At 46.4% G+C, this 13868-nt stretch overlaps 1 protein-coding gene, 1 long non-coding RNA gene and 1 pseudogene across 6 annotated transcripts in view; 1 reads left to right on the forward strand and 2 right to left on the reverse strand.

Annotated features, from left to right (window-relative positions):
• LOC135970670 (patr class I histocompatibility antigen, A-126 alpha chain-like) overlaps positions 1–13868 on the forward strand; it is a 110682-nt pseudogene that overhangs the window by 49715 nt on the left and 47099 nt on the right. The window lies entirely within an intron of this gene.
• Positions 1–13868, reverse strand: part of LOC135970673 (uncharacterized) — a 97540-nt gene that overhangs the window by 31511 nt on the left and 52161 nt on the right. The gene's annotated exons all lie outside the window — the stretch shown is intronic.
• On the reverse strand, positions 4072–7440 carry LOC135964397 (HLA class I histocompatibility antigen, alpha chain G). 4 transcript variants are annotated; one of them, XM_065544253.1, is made up of 4 exons: positions 6950–7440; positions 5562–6659; positions 5324–5377; positions 4072–4881 (listed from the first exon to the last, which is right to left on the reverse strand). In XM_065544253.1, the coding sequence occupies exons 1-2, from the start codon at positions 7416–7418 to the stop codon at positions 6616–6618; spliced, it is 513 nt and encodes a 170-aa protein (XP_065400325.1). In that variant the 5' UTR covers positions 7419–7440; the 3' UTR covers positions 4072–4881; positions 5324–5377; positions 5562–6615. The 4 variants fall into 4 exon arrangements, with proteins under 4 accessions (XP_065400325.1, XP_073894714.1, XP_073894713.1 ...); XM_074038613.1 differs by lacking the exon at positions 6950–7440 and having other exon boundaries at positions 4072–4706; positions 4849–4988; positions 5562–6651; XM_074038612.1 differs by lacking the exon at positions 6950–7440 and having other exon boundaries at positions 4072–4706; positions 4849–4988; positions 5544–6651.

Here is a 13868-nt window from a genome sequence, read left to right on the forward strand (position 1 = left end):
CGGCAGCACCCCCACTCACCCCCTCCCACCAATCCCCACGTGACAACCGAAAATGTCCCGGGATTTTTGGTTCTCCCTTGGGTCTGGAAGCTGCACTTAGGCATTTTCCCACCTGACACTTGAGCTCATCTCTGCTTTGGTCCACATAAGGTCACTTTAAAAAAAAGTTGTTTCTTTAAAGATTTTATCCATCTTTTAAACAAATCTATTTTTTTCCTTTATTTCTGCATTCAATTAATCCTCCCAAACCCTTTGTTTACTATATCTCAAAATGTATCAATTCCCATTCTAGTAATTAGCGTATCTGACTTGCATGATACCTGCTATGACCCCTGGTAGAGCTCTGATCCCTTTAGCACAGGGAATGTGTTCTCGATTCTGCTCTGGATGATGTAAATGAGTTTATTTTACTTGTCTGGGATGTTGCTCCTCACCTGTAAAATGTAAATGTGGATATGGCTTGGATTACTAAATGGTTTTATTTCTTCATTCACCTGACATTTGTTGTGTACCTGCTGCAAGTCAAATACATGGCACGATATTGTTTCCTTGATCACACCACAGCAAATGAGAAAATGAGACATTATAGCAGCTGTGGCGGCACATGCCTGTCGTCCTAGTTACTCGGAAGGCTGAGGCAGGAGAATTGCTTCAGCCCAGGAGTTTGAGGTTACAGTGAGGTATGATATCACCATTGCATTGCAGCCTGGGCAATAGACCCTGTCTCTGAAAAAAAGGAAAAACACAGTGTGAGCTGCCTGCATGTGCTCCATGTCTCAGGAGACCCATGTCCTGTAATTTTTCTAAATGGCATCTCCATGTGGTTTTTCATGAATGTTTGTCTGGTATTTCTTTTCTATCCTTTTAAATTTTCTGTACCTTCTACTGAAATTATGGCTTTTGTCAATAGCCTACGGTTATTTATTTATTTACTTATTTATTTTTACCCCTCTGCACTATTTGTCTTGTAATTGGAGTGTCTGAGTCCATTATGTTTAATGTAATTGTTGACCTCATTGGGTTTAAGTCTGTACATTGTCATTTGCTGCCTTCTAATATTATCTCTTTCTTGCTCAACTATTTTTCTTATGTTGCCTTCTTTAGATGAATAAAATCTTTGCATTATTGTGGTCTTCTCAATAAGTGTTCTAGTTAAAAATTATCTTATTATTTCTTTAATTATCTAAGAAAGCACAATAATCTGTGACTTATTATAACCAACAGCAGACCGTAACTTCCCTGACTTTCACCTGCCTGTGCAGACAGCCCAGGGGAGAATCAGTGCTCTGGCTCTGAGACACAGGGCTGGTGGAAGTAGGAGAGTGATTGGATGATGAATCTGTAGCTGCAGAGGCATCTGGGCCCCTCACCTGCATTCCTCGTAGATGTCTCCTCCACTGAATGCCTGCGATGCCCTCTCCTCTGTATGCTCCTGCCAGAGTCTCCCCATCTCCACTGACAGCAGCTCCACCCTTCTGCCCACTCAGTCCAACACTGTAGGTGTCCTTGATTCTTCTTCTCACACCACAGATAAATCCATTAGCAAGTGCTGTGAAGTCCATCTTCACATTCATCCAGAATCCCTTCACTTCCCACTATTTCCCCTGCTCACACCCCAGTCAAGGGAAGCAACATCTCCATTCTGGAATATTCCACTCCTTTCCCACTGTTTTCCCCACTGCCTCACTGGTCCCCACCTCTCAATTCTGTTCTCAGCACAGCAGCCAGAGAGAAGCTTTCAAAGGATAAGTCCTACCATGTCCCACTTTTCAAAACTGTCCTCTAACTCCCCATGTCATTCAGAGCAAAGGTCAACACCCTTCCCACATCGTCCAGGGCTACCTGCTCTGTCCACACCTCTGACCTCATTTCAGTTTCTCTCTGTTCAACCCTTCTGACCTCTTCATCCTTCCAGGAACACAGACAATTTCCTGCCCTAGTGCATCTGTACTGAAGGTTCCCTGCCTGAAAAGAACTTTCCCAGACATCCCTGTGGACAACTCCTCACATCCCTCAAATCTTTACTCCAAGGTCACATTTGCAACAAGGCCCATGCTGACCACCCAGCACAACAGCCACCTCCCTGTCCCCACAGCCCGCACTCTGGATCACCTGCCACACAGCACTTGCCACCTTCTCACTCAAGCATTTTTTGTTCCTACTCTGCTTATACTATATCTATCATCTGCCTACAAAGGTGTCCAATCGTTTGTCTTCCCTGGTTCACATGGGAAGAGTTGTCTTGAGCTACACAAAAAAATACACTAATGACAGCTGATGAGCAGAAAAAAATAGAGAAAAGAAAAAAAGGTGCGTGGATAATTTTCATGATATCTGCCACTACAAATAAACAAAAAAGTCATCACATTCTAAAGCTGTCCTGGGCCACATGCATCCCGAGAGCCATGGGTTGGACAAGCTTGCATCTAGAACGTATACACCACAAGGACAGAAATGATTCTGTTTTTACTTTAATGATGTTTTCTAAATGCAAAAGCAGTCATATCCCTAGCAGACAACAAATGTCAGTTGAATGGATGATCACTGTAGAGCACCTCCCTATTCTAAAGGCAATACCTTTATTAATATGACCTCAGGTCAAATGTCATTTTATAGCAGCTACAGAACAATATTATCTCATGTGGACATAAATGCACCAGTGCTTTTCTTGCCAGGGCTACTTTTGTGTCCTCCCTCCCTCCCTCCTCCCACACCAACCCTCCTGCACACTGCAGCACACAAACATATATTTCTCTTCAGGAAAGATAACCCTAGGCTTATGGGTCCAATTATCCAACCACATGTGAATCTAAATTAGACTCTGCTTTACAAATCCATGAGTTTGGATTGGAGCCAGCACTAGGATTACTACAACTCAGGGCAGGAAGAAGAGTAGGAGAGAGAGCAGAAGAGGAGTTCCAATAGAAAATAACCTATGATGAAAAACTCTGGGACCTCTCCTCTGGAAGTTTCAGAATCTGCTTCCTTTAAGAATGTTGGGGAGGCCAGGCTTGGTGGCTCATGCCTGTAATCCCAGCACTTTGGGAGGCAGAGGTGGGCGGATCACAAGGTCAGGACATCAAGACCATCCTGTCTCATATGGTGAAATTCCATCTCTACTAAAAATACAAAAAATAAGCTGGGCGTTGTGGCACGTATCTGAAGTCCCAGTTACTAGGGAGACTGAGACAGGAGAATCACTTGAACCCAGGAGGTGGAGGTTGCAGTGAGCCGAGATGGCGCCACGGCACTCCAGCCTGAGTGAGACTCAGTCTCAAAAAAAAAAAAAAAAGAAAAAAAAAAAAAGAAGAAGGTTGGGGAAAAGATGGAAATACAATTGAAAGAGACCTGGAAAGAGGGGAAGAGGTATAGGGGTCTGAAAATTTTTCTTCTGATAACACAGGAACTTCTATGTGTAGGGGCCACCCTGGGTGATATCCAAGTCCCTGTTGTAAAGGTAAACTGAAGCTGGAGCCAAACCGGGAACAAAGACACAATGCAAATGGCAGTGAGAATAGCCTTTATTAGGACTCGCAGGTGAGGTTTCTCGGTCCAAAGGTGCCGGCCAAGGAATTAGCGCTGAGGGGCTTTTTATAGCCTGAGAGGTAGGGAAGCTGGTTGTGCAAACACTGGGGGGTCTTGAAACTACTAGGGCAGGAGTTGAGTAAGGGTCATGAGGAAGGGATCTTTGGAAACTGTCAACCGAAACTGCTGTTTAGGAACTTGTGGAATGCAGGTGAGCTGCGGGTCATGGGGGAGTGTGGTTGCCCAGCCAGAACTCTGACGCATGTAAGTCTGCGGGTGTGTACAAGGGTGAAGGGAGTCTTTAACAAAAGGCCTGCTACGCCGGGTAACGCCGCCATGTTGGGTCTAGATTCCTGCCTAACACCTGTGATCACAGGTCCTGGTGGGACAAGGTTCTACTGAAGGGCCAAGGACAATGGAGCAGCAAAGATGACCCAGCTGAGCAGTGACCACATAAAGTTCATGGTGGCCTGAGCACCCACTGTGCACAGCCCCATCTACTCTCCTCCTCTACAACAAATCAGCACAAGAAACACGTGTATCGTGGAAGGTTCTCATGTCTTCCATTTATTTTGTCTCTCAAATTTCAGGAATCTTCTCCTTTAATTAACCCATCAACCTCTCTTGGAAATCATTTGAAAAAGTAAATTTATACTCAGATTCTAATTTTAATAGGGAAGTAAGAAGTTACAGCTCAGTGCACCATAAAGTTGAGACAGAGATGGAGACATCCCAGCCCCATTTCTGGAACAGGAAAGGTGATGGGGGAAGGAATGCAGGTCAGCGTGGGGAAGAGGGTCATGGTGGACATGGGGTTGGGCTGGTCTCCCCACCTCCTCACATTATGCCTACAGGAACACAGACACATTCAGATGCCTTTGCAGAAACAGAAGTCAGGGTTCTTGAAGTCACAAAGGGAAAGAGTTAACAAATCTTGCCACTCATCCCACACAGGGCAGCTGTCTCAGACTGCAGAAAAACATTCATGAACAAATTCGTATCTGTCACAGTGAGGGGTGACACTTGAAACAGCCCAGCACATGCTCAATACATCCAAGTCAAAGAAACCTCATGGCACAGCTGTGTCCACTGTTCCCCCCAACAACCCACACACATCAGGCCCCCAGGGTCTCACATTTACAAGCCGTGAGAGACATCAGAGCCCTGGACACTGTCACTGCCTGGGGTACAACAAAAACAGGACCTGGTCAGAGCCCACAGGAGATATGGCCAGAGGAGGAAATATTGCCTGAGTGAGCTCCCCCCTGGGCTCCCAACCACAAGATCCCAAGGATCTCAGGGATCAGCCTCCTTCATACTTACTTGCAGCCTGAGAGTAGCTCCCTCCTTTTCTATCTGTGGGAAGAAAATGTCCTTTGAGAGGTCAGAAAGGTGGCAGCGCCATGAGGCCCTAGAGGAAACTCCTAGTCTTGGACCCCAGAGAAGTTTCCAGAAATGTGTGACTGCAGACCCAGGGCAGGATAAGGGAAAACAAAGAAAGCAGATGTGGGTCCTGGACTAACTGCCCTCCTAATGTCTGTCCTTAGCCAGGGACCTTCCCCTGACCTGTGATTACTGGGATCAGGTCCCCATCATTACAATCATCAAGATGATAAATCTGTGCTTCTTTGTCACATGTGCTTTACAAAGAGTAAGTGCTGGCACACAGGGCCTAGGCTGGGTGGGCCCATGAGTGTAGATGGTGTTTCCCAGTAACCAGGCAGGGCATTTCTACCTGGGGCTTGGAACCCTCAGTGGGACAAAAAAACTCAGACTCCACTTGTCACCCCTTCCTTACCTGAGCTCTTCTTCCTCCACAGCACAAAAGTGACCACAGCTTCAGTGACAACAGCTGCAAAGACAACCAGTCCAGCAATGATGCCCATGATGGGGATGGTGGGCTGGAAAGACTGCTCTGGGAAAGGAGGGGAAGGTGAGGGTCTCTGACCCCAGGCCCCACCACTGACCCTCTTAAAGGTCTCCAGAGGGGCTCCTGCTTTCCCTAATAGACATGATACCTCCATCTCCCTCCTTACTCCATCTCAGCATGAGGGGCTCAGGCAGCCCCTGGTGCTGCACATAGCACGTGAATCTCTGCTCCTCTCCAGAAGGCACCACCACAGATGCCCACTTCTGGAAGGTTCCATCCCCTGCAGGCCTGGTCCCCACGAGCTCCACGTCGTGGGTCTGGTCCTCACTCTCCCGCTGCCAGGTCAGTCTGATCTCCGCAGGGTAGAAGCCCAGGGCTCAGCACCTCAGGGTGGCCTCATAGTCAAAGACAGGATGGTGGGTCACGTGCGAATTGGGGGGGGTCTGAAAGGAAGAGTCCGAAAACTCAGGCACTTTGCATCTCTCATGGGACACTCAAGCAGCACCAGTATGTGACCGTCCTAAGAATGAACCAGATACCTGGCGCAGGAGGGGGGTGGGAGGGAGCACAGAACTCAGACACCAGCCTGGACACGGGCACCTGGGATAATCTCCTAATCCTTGGAAAGTTCTAATCTCAGAGCGGGGGAGCAGGGACTTCCGATTCTGACCTGAGTGAAGGCCAAAGGACTCAGAGGAGCTGGAGTCAGACTCCCACACACATTTAGTGTGAGGCAGAGAGCAAGGCCTGAGGGGAAAAGTCCTGGTGCCTAAGACTGCTGTGGGGTCAAAGGGAACTCCTGATCAGTATTCCAGGGGTTGTCTTCCCCTCCATTCCCTCAGAGACTTTATCCCTTAATTGTCCCAGAGAGCAGGGCGGGCCCTCAGAATCACTCTCTGGTACAGGATCTGGAAACCCAGGAGGATTCCTCTCCCTCAGGACCAGAGGGAGGGCGCTATTCTAGTGTTGCTCCCATTTTCCTCCTCTCCTTGTGCTAGGCCAGCCTGGGAGGTCTACAGGAGATCGGGGAGGCGCCCCGTGTCCCCTGGTACCCGCACGCTGCAGCATCTCCTTCCCATTCTCCAGGTATCTGTGGAGCCACTCCACTCACGTGCCCTCCAGGTAGGCTCTCCTTCGTTCAGTCGCTTTGGCCGCCTCACACTTGTGCTTGGAGATCTGAGCCACAGTGTCCGCTGCGGTTCAGGAGCACAGGTCCTCGTTCAGGGCGAGGTAATCCTTGCCATCGTAGGCGAACTGTTCACACCTGCAGAAGAGGCTCCTGTCGGGCCCCAGGTCGCAACCAATCATCCACTGGAGGGTGTGAGACCCTGGCCCCGCCCCCTCAGTCAGCCCCGCCCACCGAACCTCGCCCCCTCCGGGACCAACCCGCAGGAATTTTGGTAAAGGCGCGTGGGCTTCTCCCAGGTAGAGGATCTGGGCGAGTCCCGCGGCCTCGGGGTGGATCTCAGACCTGGAGACTCGGGAGTTCCCCGGTCGTCCGTAGGGCATGGAGGTGGGGGGTCGTGATCTGCGCCCCGGGCCGGGGTCACTCACCGGCCTCGCTCTGGTTGTAGTAGCTGCGCAGGGTCCGCAGGTTCACTCTGTCAGTCTGTGCGTGGGCCTTGGCCATCCGTGTCTGCTCTTCCCAATACTCCGGCCCCTCCTGCTCCACCCACTGCGCCCGCGGCTCCATCCTCGGACTCGCAGCGTAGCTCTCGAGCCGCACGAACTGCGTGTGGTCCACGTAGCCCACCGCGATGAAGCGGGGTTCCCCGCGGCCGGGCCGGGACACCGCAGCGCTGAAGTACCTCATGGAGTGGGAGCCTGGGGGCGAGGAGGGGCTGAGACCCGCCCGACCCTCCTCCCCGCGCGGCTCCCCGGGTCCTGCACCACCGTCGGGCGGGCCCCTGGCCCCTCCGCGCAGAGGCCATCTCCAGATCCCGCACTCACCCGCCCATGTCTCTGTCAGGGCCAGAGCCCCCGAGAGCAGCAGGAGGAGGGTTCGGGGCGCCATGACCACCATCCGTGGCGTCTGGGGAGAATCTGAGTCCGAGTGGGTGAGCGAGGACTTTAGAACCGGGACCGCGGCGACTCTGGCTTCTCTAAAATCCTGTTACCTAATGGGAGTGAGAACTGGAGTCGCCCGGTGAGAATCCAGGAAGAAGGACCCGACACAGGTTGGGAGAAGGAGAGAAACTCTGCGGAGATGGGGAATCCTCAACACGGGGCCTCCCCAATCCATACACTGCCTGTGGGGCCTGAGACCCTGAGAGCCACGCCTGGGGCCCTGGGACTTCGCCCTGACCCGCTACTCCTGTGCCAAGCGCTCTGTCTCAATGTCTCCCTGAGTCTTGGCCCAGGAACTGTCTGAGAAACCAGGGAGAAACACACGGCATGGGCCCCGTCCCTCTCTCTTCACTTTTCATCACGGACTCCCCGTCCCAGAACTGGACTCCCTGCCTCCTACTCCTTACCTGTCCTAGTGGACTCTTCTAGAAGAAAAATCACCCCAGAGAGCTTGTTGCCAGAGATTGAGCTTGCCCTGGGAATGGAGGTGTAGAGACAGGGCTTCTTTTTCTTTTCTTTTTTCTTTCTGTTTAAATCTGGAAAAGTTGTGCCTGAGTGCATGAGATAGAACAGAGACCAGTTTGCTTTTTGTTTATTAACTACAGTGAGTAGCAGAATCTTGGTAACCCCTGAATGATCAGGAATCTAATTGGTGAAAAATGTGACTTTGGCCCCTTGATATATAAATGTGTCTAAAAGCGTTACAACAGGATTCACAAAGCTCCTAAGTTTCACTTTCCCAGACAATGTATCTGTGACTCCTGCTTGTTGTATTTTAAATTTACCACCATTCCGTAGCCTTGAGTTTCCCTGTAAGTCCAGGACATCTCCTCAATACAAAGCAGCACACTGTGGTACTGTATGTTGCAACCACGAGTCAGTACAGTCTTTATTCACCTCACAGTTGCAAGTGTTCAACGCAGTCACAATGCCCCTCACTAGTGCTCATGCACTGCCTGTTTTTAGGAAGTATCCACATGTAAGTGGTGTGTATATTTTTTAGGAATACTTAGTACTTTTAAACCTGATTAACATAAAAAACGATTAGTTTCTAGGCAGACCCACATAAGACATTAAAGGCCAACCTCAAAGGTCACCCTGCGAGGCTCTGTAGATGGATGTATTAAAATCTATAAAACAATGTATTTAAACCTAAGAATTCTGCTGCTTTGGAATTCTTTCCCTCTGCTCCTTTTCCTCACCTTCTGCTTCTCCAGCCCTTCCCTCCATCCCTCTCATCCCTCAGGCCCTCTTCTCCCCTTAGTCCCCACCACCCTGTCACTCCTGAATTGTGGATTTAGCACTGTTCCATGACCTGCTACGTACGTGACTGTTCTCTCCACAGTGGTCCTGCTCCTGTGAGTCACAGTGTGTCATTTCTCCACCTAAAACACTCCAGTGGCTCCACCTTGTTCTTGTGAAGCTTCTAGAATGTCAGGCATTTGAGCATATGAGGGCATACCTGGTTCATCGTAGGGACTAAATGAATTTTTCTTGACTGACTGAATGAAATATGAGTGTATTAAATTGCATCACAGAAAGTTATAAAATGTAAAATACTGAAAAAGTTAAAATATATTTTATTTCATGTAACTAGTGTGCATATCAATTCATCAATCATTCCACGAGTCTCTTGAGTCTCTGTATGAATTTTACAAGACTGTGTAGCAAATTGTCACAAACATTGGCTTTATACACACCCATTTATTGTATTCATTGATTTGTTTTTAGAGACAGAGTCTCCCTCTGTCATCCAGGGTGAAGTGCAGTCACATGATCATGGTTCACTGCAGCCTCAAACTCCTGGGCTCAAAGAATCCTCCTGCCTCAGTCTTCAGAGTAGCTAGACTGCAGGCAAGTGCCACCATGCCAAGGTAATTAAAAAAAAAAACTGTAGAGACGAGTGTCTCACTGTATTATCCTGACTAGTCTCAAAGTCCTGGCTGCAAGTGATCCTCCTGTGTCAGCTCCTCAAATGTTAGGATTACAGGCATGCACTACCACGCCTGGCCAAACAACACCCGTTTATCTGTTTATAGTTCCTTAGTCAGAAATCTGGGCATGATGTGGACAGAATGTCTATTCCGGGCTTCCCAAAGCTGTGTTTTCATTTTGAATCCTCCTTCAGGCTTATACAGAGGCGGCAGAATGCAGTTTCTGGCAGTTGTAAGACTGAGGTTGCTGTACTTCGCTGGCTGTCACTGTAGAGAACAGGGAGGGCTGTGCTCAATTCCTGGTGCCCACCAGCGTTCTTTCTTACACAGCCTCTTCATTTTCAAAGCCCACAGTGGAGGAAACCCCTCATGTTGAATCCCTCTCACATTGTGAATCTCTATGGTCAGGAAGAACCCGGTCCTTTAAAGGGCTCATCTGATTAGGACAGTCCAAGCAGGATAAACCCAGCCTAAAGTCAACTAATTGAAGTGCTTAATTATATCTGCTAAATCCCTTCACAGCAGCACCTACATTAGAGTTGGTTGAATAACTGGAGGAAGGTGAATGACCAGGAGCTGGTTGTTGGGGGCCATCATAGAATCAGCCTAGCAAAGATTGGACCTTCCTTTTGTGTTTTATTGGGACACAGTTGGAAATTGGAGTTGTAGTAAAGTGATCATTGTGAATGGTAATAAAACGTCCTCTTCAGCCATGAAAATTCTCCTTACCTTTTAAAACTAAGTTACATGTTTGTTATCTTATAGTTAATTTAGAGCAGGTGTGGTGTCTCACGCCTGCAGTCCTAGCACTTTCGAAGGCGGAGGAAGGCAGCTTTGACTGCAGAAGTTCAAGATCAGCCTGGGCAATATGGTGAAACCCCCATCTCTACAAAAGAATAAAAAATAGAAAATTAGCCAGGCATGTTAATTCATGCCTGCTGTCCCAGCTACTCAGGAGGTTGAGATCAGAGGATCCCTTGAGCCCAGGAGGTTGACACTGCAGTGTATGATGATCATGCCACTGCACTCCAGCCTGGGTGACAGAGTGAGACCCTGTCTCAAAAATAGTAATATGATGATGATAAATTTAGAGCAAATGCAAATTAATGTGTAATAATACATCCTCTTGTGAAAATGTATTAGTTATTTACTACTGCATAACAAATTATGTAAAACTTAGCAGCTCAAAACAACAAATATTCATCATCTCCCACAGTTTCTAATGGTCAGGAATCCAGGAGAGGTTTCCCTGAATGCTTCTGGCTCAGGGCCTCTCACAAGGTTGCAGTCCAGTTGTCAGCCTAGGACTGCATTGTCTGAGGGCTTCACTGGGGCTGGGGATTCACTTGAAACATGGCTCACTCACATGGCTGTTGGAAAAGGCCTAGTTCCTTGTTTTCTGGTCCCAGGCAGCCTCAGTTCTTAGCCACATGGACCTTCCTGCAGGGCTGCTTATGGCACAGCAGCTGGCTTCCCCCAGAGCTCATGATCCCAGAGATAGAGAGAGAGAGAAGGTGGAAGCCACAGTGAGTTTCATATTCTACACCCAGAGTCACAAACTGTTATGTCAGCATTACTCTATCAGTTTGAAGTTGTATTCATCTGTTCTCACACTGCTATAAAGAAATACCTAAGACTGGGTAGTTTATAAAGGAAAGAGCTCAATTGACTCATAGTTCTGCATGGCTGAGGAGGCTGCCCCAGGAAACTTACAATCATGGCAGAAGGGGAAGCAAACATGTCCTTCTTCGCATGGTGGCAGGAGAGAGAAATGCAGAGTGAAGTGGGGAAAATCCCCTTATATGGTACATATACACCATGGAATATTATGCAGCCATAAAAAGGAATGAGATCAAGTCCTTTTCCTGGACATGGATGAAGCTGGAAGCCATTATCCTCAGCAAGCTAACACAGGAACGAGAAACCAAACACCGCATGTTCTCACGTATAGTTGTGAGCTCAGCAATGAGAACACATGGACACAGGGAGAGAAAAACACACACCGGGGCTTATTATGGGAGGGCAGTGCTGAGGGGAGCATTAGGAAAAACAGGTTCAACCACTGACTTCCACAGCTTGGGGGAACCATCCCCATGATTCAATCACCTCCCATCAGGTCCCTCCCCCGATATGTGGGGATTCCAATTCACACGACAATTCACAATGAGATTTGGGTGGGAACACAGAGCCAGGCCCTATCAGAAGTGCATCACTAAGTCCAAGCCACACTCAAGAGAGGGAATTAAGCTGCACCTCTGAAAGAGAGCTGTACTAAAGGACTTGCTATATGTTAAAAGCAAAATTAAAATTATTGTTTCAGGATTTTGTAAAACAAAGCCTTCTTTTATCTAATTATTTTTCTTTAATGCTTTAAGCTTGTCTTTTAATTTAATTTAATTTAATTTAATTTAATTTAATTTAATTTAATTTAATTTTAAGTTCCAGGATACATGTGCAGGTTTGTTACATAGGTAAACATGTGCCATAGTGGTTTACTGCACCTATCAACCCATCACCTAGGTGTTAACCCTGGCATGCATTAGCCATTTTTGCTAATGATCCCCCCATCACTGCACTCTCCCAACAGGCCCCTGTGTGTGCTGCTCCTCTCCCTGTGTCCATGTGTTCTCATTGCTCAGTTCCCAATTATAAGTGAGAACATCTGGTGTTTGGTTTTCTGTTCCTGCATGAGTTTGCTGAGGATAATGGCTTCCAGCTTCATTCATATTCCTGCAAAGGACTTGATCTCAATCCTTTTTATGGTTGCATAACATTCCATAGTGTATATGTACTATATTTTCTCCATCCAGTCCATCATTGGTGGGTACTTGGGTTGATTCTGTGTCTTTGCTATTGTGAATAGTACTGCAATGAACATACACATGCATATACCTTTATAATAGAATAATTTATATTCCTTTGGGTATATAACCTATAGTGGGATTGCTGGGTCAAATGGTATTTCTGGTTCTAAATCTTTGAGGAATTGCCACACTGTCTTCCACAATGGTTGAACCAATTTACATTTCCACCAACAGTGTAAAAGCCTTCCTGTTTCTCTGCAACCTCACCAGCATCTGTTGTTTCTTGACTTTTAATAATTGCCATTCTGACTGGCATGAGATGGTATCTCATTGTAGTGTTGATTTGCATTTTTCTTCTGATCAGTGATGTTTAGCTTTTTTTCTTATGTTTATTGGCCACATGTATGTTTTCTTTTGAGAAGTGTCTGTTTAGGTCCTTTGTCCACTTTTTAATGAAGTTGTTTTTCTCATGTAAATTTGCTTAAGTTCTTTGTGGATTCTGAATAGGAGACCTTTGTCAGATGGACAGATTGCAAAAATTTTCTCCCATTCTGTAGGATGTCTGTTCACTCTGATAATAGTTTCTTGTGCTCTGTAGAAGCTCTTTTGTTTAATTAGATCCCATTCGTCAATTTTTGGTTTTGTGGCAGTTGCTTTTGGTGTTTTCATCATAAAATCTTTGCCCATCCCTATGTCCTGAATGGTATTGCCTAGATTTTCTTCCAGGGATTTTATAGTTTTGGAATTTACATTTAAGTCTTTAATTCATCATAAGTTAATTTTGGGTAAGGTGTAAGGAAGGAGTCCAGCTTCAATTTTCTGCATATTGCTAGCCAGTTCTCCCAGCACTATTTATTAAATAGGGAATCCTTTGCCCATTGATTATTTTTGTCAGGCTCGTTGAAGATCACAAGGTTTTAGATGTGTGGTCTTATTTCTGAGTTTTCTATTCATTGGTCTATGTGCCTGTTTTGTACCAGTACCATGCTGTTTTGGTTACTGTGCCTTGTAGTATAGTTTTAAGTGGGGTAGCCTCATGCCTCCAGCTTTGTTATTTTTGCTTAGGATTCTCCTGGCTATATGAACTCTTTTTTGGATCCATTTGAATTTTAAAATAGTTTTTTTGTAATTCTGTGATAAGCTTCACTTTTTAAATTAATGATTAAAAGTTTGAGACATCACAGAGCCTTACGTGTTGAGGAGAAAACAGTTTGAGGCAGATAAAGGAGATACAACAGTATCTCTGAGTTTTTCTTGCCAATATCTTTAATAACAACAATGTTCTCTTCAATGAGTTAACACAGTTGAGAACATAGAGTAACTAGATCAAATAGTTCCAAGACTTTAGTGCCGTAAAAATGATGTCTTGAAAATAAGTCTTTGTTTTGTCTAAAATGTCTCAAATTTAGTGGAAGTATGTCACAAGCGCCAATTTTCTTATTGAAATACATCTTCAAAAAACATTTGCCTACACTTAAAAAAAGAAGCACTGCTCTGTCTCTGGAGTAGCCGTCCTTTGTTTCTTTACTTCTCTAATTAACTTGCTTTCACTTAGAAAAATATTGCCTAATCAGATTTCTTTTCATTTACAAAGATGTGAATCTCATACTTCAGTCAACACATCTAGCTTAGCCTGATGCCAATAACTGGTTTGATGCAGTATCATGA

The sequence above is a fragment of the Macaca fascicularis genome, chromosome 4 (assembly GCF_037993035.2).
Source record: "Macaca fascicularis isolate 582-1 chromosome 4, T2T-MFA8v1.1".
In the NCBI taxonomy this organism is placed as follows: Eukaryota; Metazoa; Chordata; class Mammalia; order Primates; family Cercopithecidae; genus Macaca; species Macaca fascicularis.

Coding starts and splice junctions, on each gene's coding strand:
- LOC135964397 (XM_065544253.1), bottom strand. CDS start 7,418: ATGGTGGTCATGGCGCCCCGAACCCTCCTCCTGCTGCTCTCGGGGGCT. Junction 6,660..6,949: donor CTACAACCAGAGCGAGGCCG/GTGAGTGACCCC, acceptor CCTCTTCTGCAG/GTGTGAACAGTTCGCCTACG.